This window comes from Pelmatolapia mariae, linkage group LG7, assembly GCF_036321145.2.
Source record: "Pelmatolapia mariae isolate MD_Pm_ZW linkage group LG7, Pm_UMD_F_2, whole genome shotgun sequence".
In the NCBI taxonomy this organism is placed as follows: domain Eukaryota; kingdom Metazoa; phylum Chordata; class Actinopteri; order Cichliformes; family Cichlidae; genus Pelmatolapia; species Pelmatolapia mariae.
In genome coordinates this window covers 39,190,954-39,207,977 of record NC_086233.1, presented here as the reverse complement: position 1 = coordinate 39,207,977, position 17,024 = coordinate 39,190,954, and the positions used below count along the sequence as shown (strand labels likewise).

The window sequence follows — 17,024 nt, the reverse complement described above, 5'->3', positions numbered from 1 at the left end:
ATTGTACGTGCCTGACAACAGAAAGCGGCACACGTCTTCATATGTTGAAGAAAGCAGTCAGCACTGTGAGGCAGCAGGCCTGTTTACAATACTGACGTACACATGAGCCAGTTTTATTTCTAATATGATTATTACTTATTAATGACTGCCATCCACAGCCACAAGTGTATCTGACTGAAACCTCCATCAAGGGACATTATTAACAACTCAGTTCTCAGACTGTGTGCACTGAGACTACTTCAGAGCACCACACAGTGAGCCAGGATATTAGGATGACTGGATCTGATACAGTTCAGAAATGAGAAACAAGGGTTGTTGCTCGTAAGCATCCAAGGGAGAAAGACTTGGGCTAATGCTCCAAAGCAGCCGGGATATAGAATAGAATAGAATAGAATAGAATAGAATAGAATAGAATTCAACTTTATTGTCATTGCACATGTCACAAGTACAAGGCAACGAAATGCAGTTTGCATCCATCCAGAAAGTACTTTAGCCATAATATAGATATATTACAAAATATATATTAGCAGTAATATAGATATATAGATATAGTACAGAAATGGGTCTGTTATAGGTATGAGGGTACAAAATATGGGTCTATTATGGGTATGTTACAGTGTACACGGTATGAAGGTATGTTATGAACATGCTATAACTATAAGTATGTACAGGCTGAGGTGGGCGTACAAGCTATGTACAGGCTATGAACAGGATATAAATATGAAAACTATACAGAAATATGAACTATGCAAGTTTATAAACAGTTGTAAACAGTTGTAGAATTATAATTATCGTATTGTACAGAATGTACAGAGGCTATATAAAGTGCAAGTGGTTGTGAGTGGTGGTTCAGTCCATGTTATTATTGTGTGTATGAGGGTACAGTTGGCCATTTGTTTGTTTTTGTCCATTGTGTGTGTGTAGGTGGTTGTGGGTGTGTGTTCAGTCCATGAGTTTAATGTGGGTCAGATGTCAGGAGGCAGAGTTCAGGAGTGCTATGCTAGTAAACCTGTACCCTATTGGCTGGTGTAAAAACAAATATACTTTGTTTGTCAAGCAAGATAAAACCTAGTACAAATTCAGTTTCAGGGATCTCATGGTTAAGGATTTCTTAAAATATATATATTATAAAATAATATAGGTACCACAGTTTGAGAGCATGGGGCACCTTTGTGACATGTGTGTGATGAGTGTGTGCTGCAGGTCATGTTTGCAGTTTCCACAATGGAGGGTGATGTTTTTTTGTTCATCATGTTTAAGAATGATGATTAGGCAGCAGAAGGCTGTGTGACACACTTCAAAGCATCTCTGTGAGGAAACAGGCAGATGTGAGCAGATGTACTTGAGTTGACAGTTGACAGGTTTGACAAAGAGCCTGTAGGAGTGTATCTGAATGATGACTGCAGTGTGTGGTGTGCAGCACACAGAAGCATTCCTACTGAACCGGGAGCAGGTGAGTGAGAAGAGACAGAGGGGTCCTGAAGCTGCTGGTATTTAGAAGGAAACTCAGAGATTGAGAGTTTTGAAGAAGTGCTCAGAGCAGTGTGCCTCTGTTTGTGTGGTAGAGTCCAGAAGAAGCTGAGAGCCTGGCGCTGAAGCATGTCAGCCAGCCTCACCACAGGACTGCACCACAAGCACCCTGCAGCACACACACAGATGTGCAGAAGGGAGCGGTCACAGTGACGGACACGAACAGACCCGACACACGGATGGATGTCGCCTCATTTTGGAGCAGCTGCCCTGGTGAGTGAGCATGCCTTTGCTGTGGATTTCTGTGCAAACTACTGCAGTGAGAGTCAGCCTCACCTGGAAGAGGTTGAGAACAGACAGGTACAGGCTGCCCCTGCAGGGTCAGTCTTCTCCCTGTTAGCTTCAGTTCTCAGACTGTGACGGATTTTTCCAGCTCAGATGGCATTTGCTATGTCGAACATTCATATTGTGTAGTTTTAAAGGTTTGCTATTTAATTTTTTTTGTATTCACCAAGGTGCCGAGCCAGAACCCACAACACAGTGTCCCAGCTTCAGAACGTTTAGCAGGATATTATGAAGGTTTATCTGGTTCCACCTGCAGACATGCACTACACACGTTTGATTAGCAGCCACGCCGGTCTGAGGAAGCTGAACCTTGTGATCCTCATACATCTTTTAGCACAGGGGTTTTATCTCAGTATGCACCAACATAGCACTTAACCAAAGAAGACCAGGTGTCCCACCCACAAGTTACTTCCTCTCCATGGGGAGCCCATGTGCTTCCAGATTATAAGGGGTATGTAATCCCTGCAGCATAATCTTTGTCTGCCTGTGCTCTCCTCCCAGCTGGACATGTCCAGAATGTCTCCCTGTGGTGGTGTGCAGGTGCCATTGTGGTTGGTGGCTCACACCCAGTGCTGTGCAACTTCACAGACGCCACTGACAAAGTCCTGTGGCCGTAATCTGCACCCTCAGCTCATTGGTAACCTATGAAGAAGATATGGACATAGAGTAGCCACAGCCATGGGTTTGTGAAGTTACCTTTTTAAAAACTTGAGCTGGTATCATCTTGATTTTGCGGCCAGAAGTCTCTATACTGTGACGAGAGGATGGAGATTTTAATGAGCTGCATCCATGGGCTGTATGAATGCATCACAGATAACTGCTAACATCCACCAAAACTGAAGCACAGCCTTTTCATATGGTCTGTTAGCACAATTAACTGCACTTGAAACTATATTATTTAATAGATAATTGCATTAAAATAATCCAAATACCAGCAGCACACACACTGTCCAGAGGGACTCAGGGACTGCAGTGAAGGCCTAGTTGGAGGCCACTTGGATAATAAAGCTAAACTTTTAGACTTGTTTCTATAAAAGGTCACAAGAGCAGGCTGAGGAGAATGCAAACAGAGGTTTGAGTCGTGTTCAGTCAGTCTGCGTGTCACTCTGCCAGAAGGAAAAGTCTCTGTTTATAACAGTAAACACAAGCAGAGCAAGCAGGTTTTTCTGTGTTACAGCACCAGCAGTGGTCCTCAAACATCACACACAGCTCACTAAGGACTCTTCAGAATCACCCAACTCACTTCATGACAGTCGTGCAGAGTGTGCACAATGAATGCCACCTGCGTGCTCCAAGCTTGTTACACATGATGAATGTGCGTGAATTATCTTGGATGCATGGATCAGGTTTTCCTACCGAAATACCTCAACTTTGCCATTAACAGTGAGATTTCTCTAATGTCAGATGGTTCGTTGGATGATTTTGTAGCTTTAATAATGAAAGTTTGAATGAATGGAGACAAAAGCACCCTTGTTCTCCTTGTTTACACTGAACGTCACTGTTGAGCGGAGCGTCGTGTCCTGCTGCGTGACTTCCAGTCAGCACTAAATTGCTGTTATAATCTTCACTACAGTCTAAGTCAGGATTGGTTTAGTGTTTGTACTTTTCTGCCCACTGAAGCTTTAAACATTTCATGAAGCCTTTTAGGTCCACTAAATATGAGGCAAGTCTGTTTTTGCTGCTGTTTGGCAGCCCCCCTGATGCTCTAAGCACTGCTACATGACCCACATACATTTCCTTTTCACTATTTCTGCTTGTTGTTTTCAGACATTTCATCACACACACGTCTCTTAAAGATACAGAGTTAGTGGTAAATGGGCCGGCTCTTATATGGTGCATTTCTATCAGAGCACTCAAAGCGTTTTATACAAAATGCCTCATTCACCCAAGCACATTTTTCTATATGAGTGCTTTCTAACATTCACAGATGTTCATGGAACAACTTTAGGTTGTTAGTATGTTGCCCAACTTTGGCACGCAGGCTGATATTTGGGACGCAGATTGGAGCAGCCAGGAATCAAACCACCAACCTTCCAATTAGCAGATGACGTGCTCTAACTTCTGAGCTACAGCCACCCTTACTCTATTCTTTTCTGTCCACCAGGAGCTGTTCTGTTTTCAGTTGAATCCAACCATCACATTTTCTCTTGTTTCTTCTTCTCCAGCTGTGTGTGAGCACCAGCAGCCCTCCAGCCTGCTGCAGCTCGCAGCCAGTCATGGTCTGAAGACTGCACCAGCATTCCTCCTGCAGCAGCCCGCAGGGAAGGAGGCATTGCGAAGGACGAACACTCAGGGTTCAGCTCCAGCATGTCTTGCAAAGAGCAGAGGGAAGCAGCCATTTCTGGAGCTCTTCACACAGTGAGTACTGCTCATTAACGGGTACTAACTGAGATTAAAGCTCAGGGGAGTTCATCAAGAAGCTTGGGAACTGAAACACAATGACAACATTCTGCACCCTTCTGTACACACTCCGGCACACAGCAGGGGTCCAATTGGCTGCCCCTCCCTGAGGGGCTCTTCCTGTTAAAAGGGAGTTTTCCCTTCCCACTGCTGCCAAATGCTTGCTCAAATGGGGTTTTTTGATTGTTGGGGGTTTCTCTGTGGGTCTTTACAATACAGAGCACGTTGAGGTAACTGCTGCTGTGAATAAAACTGAATAGAAATAGAACTGTCTTCAGTAAATCTGGTTTTCATTCAGTGCCAGAGAAATATGGAGATTATTCTTATTTTTATTAGTATTTTTAAAGGCATGAAAACTTTGGTGGCCGCCATTGGGAGCTGGAAGGAACCAGGACTGTGTGTGTTTTGTCCTGTGTTGTGATCGGACAGTGTGTTCATCGCTGCTGCCCTCAGTCTTCAGTGTGGCCACTAATCCTATTGTCCTGTTGAGCTCCACTAACAAGCTCCTAATATATTAAAAAGGGATCCAGTGAATATGTGCAGCACCACAGATGTTAGCTAGAGATGATGTTAGTGTTTTTAGCTCATGCTTTGGATGAAGTGTTGGGTCCCTTTTCAAAGCCTCAGCAGCTTTACTGAATGGGTGGTGCAAAGACTGTAGCAGCTGAGGACACAGTTTGGTGCTGTGTTATTGCTGCTGTGTGCCCAGGCCTCTCACAGCTCCGTCACCGATGAGGACGAGACAGTGCAGCTGGATGTCTGCAGGTGAACTGAAGCGTTGCATTAAATGACTGTTTGGAGGAAACAAACCCCACCTAAAACTGTGCCGTTGCCCCACCTTACTGTTTTTCATTTTCAAAACATCTGTTTTCCAGGCCACAGTTACCACAGTGTATGCACGAGTGCCATTGTGGCTGTGAGGCAGTAAGCCGTGGTGACAATGATGTGTTCATAGCTGTGTTCAAACACACAGAGTACCCAGAACTTTTATCCCCCAGCACATTCATCAGAGAGCAGGGCGTCATTTTTGCACAGAACAGCAGAACTAAATACATATATACTAGCCCAGTAGGTGGCAGTATTGCAGATGACTGTACAACAACAATAGCAGCATATAAAACAGACAGACACCTGCAGCAGGCATCAGAGAGCAGGTGATTGTGATTTCCTGTTGATGGGGTCAGAAAGTCAGTGCTAGGAAAGAGACGAGCAGTAGATGCAAGACCCCGCTCTCCCAAACACAAACACACACATACATGATAACAACATGTTTGGGCCCCTGTTAGAGAGTTAGAGATCAGATCCTGTCCCAGCAGCAATGTTCCAAGTTCCTGGAAAATGTTTGTGTATTTGAATCAGAGGGAGGGAGCTGGCAGAGTTCACAGAAACATGAGGCATTCATTTTGTCCCTGAGAAGAGCACAACACATCGAAGTGTGTGTGTGTGTGTGTGTGTGTGTGTGTGTGTGTCTCAGTAGCTTTTAGCTCTGTGATGTGATCTGGCTGCATGGTTAGGGCTCCTCCTCTTTAGGGAGGGCATGGATGAGTTGTGTGTCTCAGAGACAGGAGGTGAAGTGTGTCTTTATTTGAGCTTTTGTACAGTTTCCTGATTCAGCTCCTCCCTCATTGTGACTTTACTTTCTGTTCTAATCATTCCTGTGAACAGGTAGGAGCCCTGGGGTTGTATTTCTCTGTGTTTCCTGCTATCCTGGTATCTGGATCTGTGCACATGCACTGCAGAGGAAACCAAGAAAACTCTTTTTTTGTTGTTGTTGTCATTGCAGCTATGCAACACTCCCAGATGTTCAAGCGGAAGCTGAGGAGACACTGCAGCGCTACCCCAAAGGTCAAGTGTTTCAGTACCATGCCAGTGTAGGTACCTACACCCTAACCTTCCTCCTGCAGAGGGAGGGGGACATAGGGACAGACAGCAGGGGGCGCTGCTGTTTATCAGAGGAAGTGATGGAGCTGAGGAGGCTGATGGAGGGTCACAAATCCACCGTGGTGAGTAGATAACATCAACAGTCACAGTGTGCAGAAAGACTGCTGCTGTTTTTTACCATTACTGTGCAGCACGTCTGCTCCTCCTCTTCATCCTCCGCTGTCGCAGCTCTTTCCTGTTCCTGGCTGCTGATGGAATTTGGCTTGTTTCTTTGCTACTTTGTAGCTGCATGAGGCTTTCATTCATTATTGTATTTAGATTCTAATTGTCATAGCTGTGTGTGTGTGTGTGTGTGTGTGTGTGTGTGTGTGTGTGTGTGTGTGTGTGTGTGTGTGTGTGTGTGTGTGTGTGTGTGTGTGTGAACTTTTTATAGGGTAACTTGGTGAGTAGCGATGCTATTAAGCAGTGTCTGTAATATGACAATGGGATAATGAGGTCAAAGGGAAACTCCCAGCACTCAACATGCTCACACATGCATCATTTCCAGGATACAAAGTGAGCTTGCATAAATATGGGCTGTGCTGCTAATACAGAGCCAGCCGTCCTAGACAGGTGACCAGCAGAGGAGCATTAAGCTGTTTATACTGCACAGGTGTGGCATATGTGGCATGCGTCATGGTTTCTATGAAACGGTAATAAAAATCTGAAGTGGTAATGAGGATGGTGAATAAAACAATAAGACACCCAGTGGAAAACCTTACAGGAAAGCTTGAAGTAACAGAGTACTTTGTCCCAGCCAGCAGGTGTCACAGTCAGACCAGAAGAGTGAGAAGCTGGACTGTGACCTGCTGTTTCCTGCAGGTCTGTCAGCCAGAGGAGTGAAGGCCAAATGAAATTAAAATTCCCATGTCTCCTTTCTTCTTCAGGTTTTAAACCTACTTTATGCAGCTCACCTGACAGTTCATGGCTAGCCTAAACATGTGAGTGGATAGCCAAGATGGCTTGTTTGCAGTGTAGGGATCAGTTCCACATACAGTGGGTTGCTGTGGTAGGCATGCGAAGCCTTCGTTTCCTTAATGAGTGGGTGAGCTGTATGACTATCAGCAGCTGTAGGCACTGATGGCTGTGACAGATCAACTCTTTTGTACGTCAGTCTTTTGTTAGTTTTGAGATTAGCTTCGATCACCCTTTCAGGTAACATTTATCCATCTGCTAATGTTGTCTGAGAGCTTTCACACATACTGCACAAACAATGTGCTAAACTGCTTAGTGGGTCATTTCTGCATGTTTCCATATATGATTCATTTGTATTTCTTTTCCTTTTTTCAGAGTTCAGGCTTCCACTCGCTGGAGGAGAGAACACAAGGGGACGACTCGGCTGCTGTCAGTCAAACATCCTGTACCGGTGGAGGTCTTTGTCAAAGAGAGGAAAAAGGGTGGGAACACCAGGGCACAGCAGCTGCCCGCACTGGGAGGAACAAGAAAAACAAAAAGAGAACCGCCAAAGTCACAAGACCTGCAGCAGAGTCTTCAGGAAACCAGAGCCGAGAAAGTGCACGGAGGCCCCGCATGGCAACAGGAAGTGGAACTCTCTCACCAAGACAACGAGCAGTGGTGACTGTGACTAATGTCGGAGGAACACAAGAAACTCCATCACCCATAAGGCCAGTATTGGGACCAGGTGTTGAAAGGAAGTGTGCTGGCAGGAAGGTGGTTGCCTTGCCTACGGCCAGTGTCGTAGATAAACAGGAAGGCCAGAAACAGGAAGTGGAGCTGCCGATGCGTAAGCTGGTGTCAAAGACAGGAAGAGACACACAAAGTGTCAGCGCAGAAATCACAGTGGAATCAGCTGCAGATGGGACAGGTACGTCCTGTAACTGAATACACAACTTTATTGTGCTGTGCGTCGTCTGAGGTGTAGGCAATAACTAAACGCTCTTTAACAACAAGTGCAGGCTGTGCAGAGAGAAGAAGAAAAGGAAGCATGAGCTTGTGAGTTTCTGGCTGTTTAGTTACTTAAAGACTCAAAGAGTAACAAACGAGACATCTGTGCAAACTGCTGTTTGATGAAAACGTGCATACAAACACAGTATCTGAGCTTTTTCATGTTTATGGGGTTTTTTCTGAGGTGTGTGTGTTTGGTCCTGTTTCCTCTGCAAACAGCTTGCTCAGATAGAGACATGATGAGCAGTAAGATCCAAACTCCACAGAGCTGAAGGAGCCCGGTGGTTGTTTGTTAGCTCACATTAAAGATGAGTTCTTTAAGGCGTTGTTGTTGTTGTGTAGGGATTGTGTTGTCATCACTAAAGACAAAACCTGCTGCAGTCTGAGATACATGAAGGAAGGAAAATGAGGTTCAGCAGGTCAGTCAGAAATCCATCCCAGCTCATCATCAGTCTGCTCGCCTCTGTCTGAAGTTGCGGTTTATCACAGCGTTGCAGGTAGTCTGTGTCAGGCCTGTTCTCACTGCAGCAGATGCAGTGTGTCTGTTTTAGGCGGGGTTCAACAAACTATTAACCGCTCCATCTGACATCACAGACCTGAGCTGGCAGGTCAGGGACTGTTTCATGTGTTCGGCATGCAGCTGTGGTGTGTAATGTCTGGGCTGGGTGTGTGATCCAGATCAGAGTAATCCATTTGATGAGTAAGAGTTAAGAGTTAAGCTGTGATAGACCTGTTTGTTCTGCAGTCCCTAATCTGCTCGTCTCATTTCAGTGGCCATGGGTCAGGAGCAGTCCCAGGACAGTCAGACAGAGCAAGAGGAGCCAAGCCCAGTCGGCACTATGGAGAAAAGTCCTTCATCTGACACGGGAGCCAGCCCCGAGTCCACACATGCTGAAAGGAAAGGCAGGAGAGTGTTATGGCGGGATGGAGGCTGGACCGGAAGCAGAATGGGACCAGAAGCAGCAGGAAAAACCATCTGGTATGAGGAAGAAAACTTCGGACAAGTTTCCAGTGAAGATTCCAGGAGAACAGAAGTGAACTCGCAGTCAGTCTGGTACGACAGTGGCACCACGGGTGAGAGAATCCCCGGACAGCAGGAGCAAGGAGTGACACAGAAGAGAAACTGCGATACGAGCTCACCTCAAGCTTTAGGTCTTAGTTCTCCACAGCTGTTAGAGCAGGCTCTGTCTGCAGCTCCTAGTCAGTCACATGCTGCTGGAAACCTGCCAGCGCTATCACATGGGCCATACGCACAAAGACGGGAAGTGCAGCGAGAGGAGGAAGTTAGGTCAGACTGGAAGAAGGCAGGAGTGGAAGGAGACAGAGAAGAGGCCAGTAACAGAGAGACAAGTTTGAGCAGAAGGATTTGTGAAACGGCAGGCGCTGAAGAGGGAGGAGAAAAACTAGCAACGAGCAAAAAACGCAGGAGAAAGAAGAGGGGGAAGAGAGGAGGTGGAGAAGCCAAACTTAGCTCCTGCTCTAGTACAGAATCTCAGGGTCACACAGAGATTCAGTCAGAAAGCCAAGAAGCAACAGACCCCGGCATCCAGTCACAGACGCAGACTGGGAGGACAGACGGTTGCTGCCTCCCTGATTCTGAGCCGGCCCGGAAGCAGGAAGCTGATGACGATGCCATGCACCTACCCGGCCACACGGAGATCCAGGCCCGCAGCGCTTGTGGAGCTGGCGGTGATGTTACAACCTCAGACTCTGGTTTCATGGCTGAAGAGCTCAGTCACACTGAGCATCTGACAGCACACTCCACTCCAGTTACAGCTTCACACACAGAAAGAAGAAAGGACTCATCGGAGGATGAGACTGTGAGCTCAGAACTCGGTGAAGCAGACGTCAGTACGGTGGACATAAAGATAAATACAAGTGTGCAGCTGGAGGCAACACAAGGACGTGACCCTGGAGAGCTGGAATCACAGATGCCTGCCATTCCTGTCCAGCCAGCACCGGATAATGCTGATCTTAAGGTTCTGCCACCAAACGATGATCTGATCGTTACTTGTACAGCCACAGAATCTGGGATCCAGATCGAGTTGGCGAACTCCAAGTATCCAAAGGAATTTGTTAAACAGTTGGAGGATACAGAGCTCAGGGAGGAAAAGCCAGGACACTCTGTGGATCCCACAGGAACACCAGCAGGACTTGTTGAATCTGTGCGTCCCACAGAAGCTGCTTTTGTACCAGCTGACGATAGAGCGGATGTTGCTCCCCTTCACATTCGGGAAGGAAGCACTGAGAGCACTGCAAGGGAATATTTAAAGCATTGTTTGGCCCCTGAGATGCTGAGAGGTCAGCAGCACACGGAGAAAATGAGACATGACATGTGGGTGGGCGTAGAGGGAGGAGTTGAGGAAAGAAGCCAGAGTGGCGACGAGGACAGTGCCACAGAGGCGTGCTCCATGGAGCGAGGGCGAGCGGTGAAGCAGAACTATGATGAAGATGTGGTTGCTGCAGCAGTAGCTGTTGTAGCAGTAGCAATAGCATCAGCAGTGGTTAGCATAGAAGTTAGCCAACATTTAGTAGACAATATGTCAGAGAGTCAAGTGTGTGCTGGCAAAGAAGCAGGAACCAGTCCATCATTAGCACAGGGGAGCGGTGCAGTCGGCCTCAGCACGGCTCAGTGCTCACAGCTGGCTCCACAGCTGATCGCCAGAGCTGACACAGAAAACCAGCCTGCAGCACACTCTCACTCTCACTCTCACCTCACTAACCACAGCACCTCCATAGGACAAGTGTGTGTTCACACAGCAGAGGAAGCGCCTTCTGCAGAGATACCTTGTATAACTAACACAGATGATCAGGCTATCAGTGACCTGCCTTCATCTGCTGAAGCTCTTCAGTTACCAAAACAGCCCAAAGAGGAAATTCAAAAAGAAAGTCTGCACAGCAAAGTCTTTACATACTCACCACCTAAAGAAGAAGATAACAAACCTTTGCCAGAGGTGATGACAGCTAAGGCAGACGGAGAGAGCCAGTCCCACTGTCAGAATCCACTGCTCACAGAGCACAGAGAGCCCAAAGATCAGGCTGCCTGTCCTGAAGAGGGAGATGGACAGCAGCACTTTCAAACTAGAGAGATCCCCGATCAAGACGCCGGTCACTCTGTGGAGTGCAGAGATGCTGAGTGGCAGGATAGATCAGAAGATAGTGAGTGCTGTGCAGACCTGTCAGCCTCATACTCTCACACTCCAGGAAAGGAGAGCCAGCCACAGCTGGCTATAGTGCCACATCAGAGTGGTTCAGCACTTCCTGTTACCCCCAGTAACCCAGCTTCCCTAGCTAGTCCCACTCCACAGGAAACTACTGCTCCTGTGGAATCAGCTGAACTTCTGTCATCAGCAAATGGCAATAGTCTTACTGCAAGCCATCCTGAAGCTGACGGTGGCACAAACCAAAGAGAAGCTCATGACTGTGTCTGTGTGAACCCTGAGGATGGTGTATTTGAAGGGCTGGATACGGTGGAGAAAGGAGGAGAAGTGGAGAAGCTCACAGTGAAGGACACATCCCACACAGGTAACTCCATCTACCCCCCCCCCCCCCCCCCCCCCCCCCCACACACACACACACACACCCACTCACATCTTTGTTCATGTCTCTTATTGTCACTTTGATCTCTTTTATTTCCTGTCCTCGTCACCTTCCTGTGCACCATCATTCATCCTCCTCTCCCCCACAAACCTCTTCCTTTGCTTCAACAGAATCATCATAGCAAAAATATCTCATTCCACATTCATTAGACTGACATAAATGTTCTTTAAAATTCTTTTTAACCTTTGAAGAGTGTGTCTATGGTCTAGTTACTCTTTGAAAAGATGAGTTAGTGTTGGAAAGAGCTGTCACATGAGCAGTCATAGTGTTCAATACTTGATTGAGACGGTGAAAGTCTTCCATAGTTCTCTCCTGGTCTGATGAAGGAGTGACTGGAACGCATCAGTTACGACATTCCTCCATTCTTAATGAGACTGAGTGGAAGCAGGCCAAAAAAGGTGTGTGTGTGGTGTGTGTGTGTGTGTGTATGTGTGTGTTGTGATGGTGGCGGTGTTAGTAAGCATTAGCTTTTTTTGGTTTCGGAGGCACTGTTTATATTTTGCATTGTATCCAGGAAACGTGATGATGTAATCAACATCATAACAGTTACATGTAAAACTAGAGGTAGGTGGAAATATGGTTGTGGTATGAGTTCTGTTCCCGTGTGTGTGTGTGTGCGTGCGTGTGTGTGTGCGTGCGTGTGTGTGTGCGTGTGTGTGTGTGTGTGCGTGTGCGTGCGTGCGCGTGCGTGTGTGTGTGTGTGTGTGTGTGTGTGTGTGTGTCCAATCCAGATTCTGATCCATTGAGCAAAGGCCACGAAGGACAGCGGGACATTAAACGAGTATTATACTATTCAACGCTAAGTTAATACAAGCACTCGCACTTTAAAAACATACCTGACCAGTGCTGAGGCCCAACTAGCATTAGCACCAGAGCTAGCTGACAGAGGCCCAGGCTAATAATTCAGAGAGACAGAGAGAACCTAGCATTTACGTGTGCCTACCACTGCAGTTTTGTTCCTTACATACAAAACACACACCTTGATCACTTTTCAGTGAAGTGTTTGCTCTTCCTGGAACAATGACATCACTTCCTTGTTTTCAGAGGCTTTGGAGTTAATGTGTGTGCAATGACTGGCCTGTTTGATCCTACCACCTCATGTTGTTGTTCTCATCACTGATTCACCACCCTCTAAATTTAGCTGTGCTCTGTGTATTGTGGATGATATTGTAGCTGGCTGATGCGTTTTTCAAAGCCAGTGAGTGTCCACGCTAACCTGATGGTGTTTTCTGTCGTGTGCAGGAGCAGCAGAGCAGGAGCAGAGAGGCTGGGACAGCGCACACACTCTGCAGGTGAGCTGCTGTTCAGTGGAGTGACTGTTTCATGATGTCACAGGCAAGTCTGTCCTATTGTCTCACCTGCATACACTGAACCTGTCAACGTTTTGCGAAGCAGCTGGCTAGATGTGATGTGATCATTGCAGGCTCTTGCAGGAGTGAAGTACTGAGACTTTCTGGAGAGTAAGTTAAGGCTCCACCCCCTTAAAACCCTGTTATTTGACAGAGCGGACAAGGGAGCACGGAGACCGAGCAGCTAAGACAAATACACCAGCTCAGTGCCACACTCAGGTCCCACAAGCCCACCTCCTCTCTCCTTCCTGCAGTACATATGAACATTAGTTTTGCTCTCTGTGGTTTTGGGGTTAGATCAGAGCGGGCCAGGCCGCGGTCACCTCTGACACCATGTAAATCCTTCTCTAATGACTCCTGATGACGCACTGTTTGGTATCATAGAGCTGCAGGTCACAGTGGGAGGCATGGGAACCTTGAGACCTTGCCCTGGGGTGTTTGCAGTGTAATGTCAGAGTCAGGGAGGGACGGAAGAGGGAGGTACAGTACACAGAGCGGTATAGGAGACCCTGCTTTATTTGCGTTCATGTAAAACTTTGCTACCTTGTTGAGAAGATGAGCAGGTCGAGTTTGGAGTCTTAGAGAAACTGCTGGATTTCCATGTGTTTGATTCAGATGTTTGCCACTTTGTTCTTTTATTTATTTTCCATAAAAGTGATCATAGGACTTTGAAATCACTTATTGAATCATGTTTGTGCAACTTTCTAATGGTAGCAGGTAGCAGGTTTGCTAACCTCTGTTAACAGATCTGTTAGTGCAGTCAGGCCAGAGCTGATACAGTCTCACATCTTACACGTACGGCTCGGTGACAAATTAAAGGAAAATCCTGACCCTCTCAACCCTGTAGTGAAGTGACCATCTTTATCACCTTTATTCCACGAGGAAGCTTTTCTGTGGTGATGGGAGTGCTCTCTGCATCACTGTCTTGGGTTGATCTTGAAGCTATTCCTGCAACAAGTTTTCCTGTCTTCCTCGTATCGTCCCCAACTGTCGCAGCTTATGGCCGCCCCCTCCCTGAGTCTGGTTTTGCTGGCGGTTACTTCCTGTTAAAAGGGAGTTTTTCCTTCCCACTATCACTAAAGCACTTGCTCATAGTGGGTTGTCTGATTGTTGGGGTTTCTCTGTATTATTGTAGGGTCTATACCTAACAGTATAAAGCACCTGGAGGTGGCTGCTGTTGTGATTTGGCGTTATATAAATAAAACTGAATTCAATTGAAAATTGAACCCTGTGTTGTCTTTGTGTGCTCTCTGATGCAGTGTGTGTGTCTGTAGGAACTCACTCATTTTCGGGTATTCTTTGTTGCCCCCGTGTGGTTTCAGTAGGTATAAAAAGTTCCAGATGTGACCGTCTCTCACTCTGTCAGAGCTGGGTGGTGTTCGGCTGTTACCGTGGTTACTGCTGTGTTTGTGTGCTGCTGATTGGTCACAGGTGGTGCTGATTTCTTGCACTTACTGACTATAAGTTAGCTCTGTGTTGTTGAGAGAGTTCATTAATTTATTAAAAATGACTTTCATCATCTTATCAGCAACAAACACACACACGCATACACACACACATGCACACACACATATGCACACACACATATGCACACACATGCACAAACACGTGTTGTTTTTCAACCAACTTATCTATTATACTGCACATTTTTTTTGCCCAAGGTGTACCCAAAGCATTGTGGGAACTGTAGTGTGAAAAAGCAAATACTGAAAATATGAGGCATGCCAGAAATGAATTTGATTTCTTTATTTTTGTAACTTCAGCACGAGAACTGTGTGCTGGTGCAGTGTTGAGCGAGCGCTCTGATGTCAAGCCTGTTTGTGTGCTCTGTGTGTACATATGTGGGTGTGTGTCACAGGTCTGCATGTGGGTTAACTGTGATTGAAAATGTCCAGTACGTGTGAATGGTTGTGTGTCTCTTTGTGTTAGCCTTGCAACATATTGGCGGCCTGTCCCTGGTGTACTCCTCCTCTCATCCATTTACAGTGGCATTGACTGCAGGTGTCTGTTTTTCCATGTTTACGTCACCCTGATGTGGCACATATGACATTATCACACCATCACGGTCACTCAGCACAGGGCATAGTCACCACTATTTATCCACTTCTGCTGCTCTTATTTGGCTCCTTTGATGGAGGGAGTGGACAGAGAGAGAGGGATGAAGGCGGTGAAGGAAAAAGGAAGAGGGTGGATAGGAGGGATGGAGAGGGGGCTGGTGTTATAAACAGATGTGTGCAGGAAGTCTCCTCGTCAGAGCTCGCAGGCTGTAGAGGATTACTCTGAGTAGAAGCACACTGATCTGCATTAGCTGTTCTTTCACCGTTTGTTTAAGTGGATTTGGTTTGGATTCCCTCTTCTCATGTCGCTAATTGGATATACTAACTGTTTTCTTGTTTTGTGAAGTTTTCTCGTTTCACCTCAAGTAAATCAGCTGCCTGTAACTGCACAAAGTTCCACTTGGACCTTTTTCCTTCGTACTCCTCCCTCGGCTGTTTCCATCATTGCTGCTGTGACAGATTTGCAGTCGGGACAGACAGTGGAGAGCGGGGCGATAGCTGAGCTTTTGCCTGCAGTATGTCTCGCTATCAGCATGTGTGTGAGACCTGGATTGTTAGCAGCTGAGGGTGAAACTGGCAGCATGTATGAGAGGCACAGGCGACGGTACAGCTTCTGTGCCAAAGGAGAGCCCACTGTGGATGTGCTGTTGATTAAGGTAGGAAACAGCTGGTGATTTGATGGCTGAGAGTCCTGCAGTCACTCATGTCTTAGCTGGCCTTCATATATGTACTTTATATACAGTGCTGTGCAAAAGCCTTGAGCCATGCCTCATTTCTTTATATTTTGTTAGGAAATCTGTGCAGTGATTTATAAACATGAGCGAACGTCCATGTAAATATATGCATGTTCCGGGGTCCGGGGGAGGCCAGTCCATGACTGATGGTGTTCCACTGTGTGTAAAAACAGAGTTTGTACACTTCTAATGAGCTTCAGACTCAGTATTTGGTACCTTTGATCTTCAGCACCTTTGATCTTCAGCACAGTCTGAACTCTCTGAGGCAGATTTCTGTCATTTCTGTAAGTAGTCTTGAGGGCGTTCTTCAAGCTTCATGAAGCACATTCAAAGCTCTTCTTTGAATGTTGCCTTCCTTTTGTTTTGTTCTGTTAAGACCTCACTGCTTCAATCATCTTGATGCCCGGGATCCAGGGGAGACCAGTCCATAACTGATGGTGTTCCACTTTGTGTTTTTCTTTCCAGGAATGCTTTTTACTATATTTGCAGTGTGTTTGGGATCATTGTTGTATTTACATAAAATGAAGCTGCTGCGAGTCAGATTCTCTACAAATGTTTTTACACGGTGGACCAAAATCTGTTGGTACTTTTCTGCATTCATAATTCCATCGAAGATGTCGAACACCACTGGCTGAAATGCAGCCCAAACCATGACTGAGCCTCCACCATGTTTTACTGCAGACACTCACTGTTGGACCCTCTGTCCTGCCCTCCTCTGTAGATACACTCAGGGAAATAATTCTGGAATCTCCTGCTGAATTTGTAAGTTTGCTCACTTACAAAAAAGTGAACACTCCCCTTTTTTTTACTTCCCTTTTATGGCAGAGTCATTTTAATGGAGGGAACAGAATATGAATTTGCGTGTCACTGAATGAAATATTGAAGTATTTGATCCCCTACAGCAAGCAAGAATTGTGGCTCCCACAGATGTGGCACACACATGACAATCAGTGAGTTACAGATACTCATGATCTAAACTGTCAGTGTGTTGAAGGACACCTGTCCACAGAATCACTTTCTTCCATTCTAACTCACACTAAAAAAGTCGAATTTGGGTTGATCACTCCATCAGACCTGTTGCCACTGATTTTCAGTTCAGTTCTTGTATAATGTAGTTTACCTCAGCCTTTGCTTCCTGTTTCCCTTCATTAAAAATGGCTTCTTGATAGCCGCTCCTCCACTCAGAACATTTCTGATCATCTCCTGTTCACTGAAGCCTCATCAGAAATGTTCTGTGCAAATGA

General features: G+C 46.3%; 1 protein-coding gene across 7 annotated transcripts in view; it reads left to right on the top strand.

Moving 5' to 3' along the window:
* akap13 (A-kinase anchoring protein 13) overlaps nucleotides 1-17,024 on the top strand; it is a 61,589-nt gene that overhangs the window by 17,038 nt on the left and 27,527 nt on the right. For all 7 annotated transcript variants that reach the window (XM_063479044.1, XM_063479048.1, XM_063479046.1 and 4 more), the window contains exons 5-10: nucleotides 1,566-1,743; nucleotides 3,981-4,173; nucleotides 5,999-6,218; nucleotides 7,426-7,960; nucleotides 8,812-11,565; nucleotides 12,883-12,932. In XM_063479044.1, coding sequence (XP_063335114.1) covers nucleotides 1,566-1,743; nucleotides 3,981-4,173; nucleotides 5,999-6,218; nucleotides 7,426-7,960; nucleotides 8,812-11,565; nucleotides 12,883-12,932 — 3,930 coding nt within the window. The remainder of the gene's footprint in view (nucleotides 1-1,565; nucleotides 1,744-3,980; nucleotides 4,174-5,998; nucleotides 6,219-7,425; nucleotides 7,961-8,811; nucleotides 11,566-12,882; nucleotides 12,933-17,024) is intronic.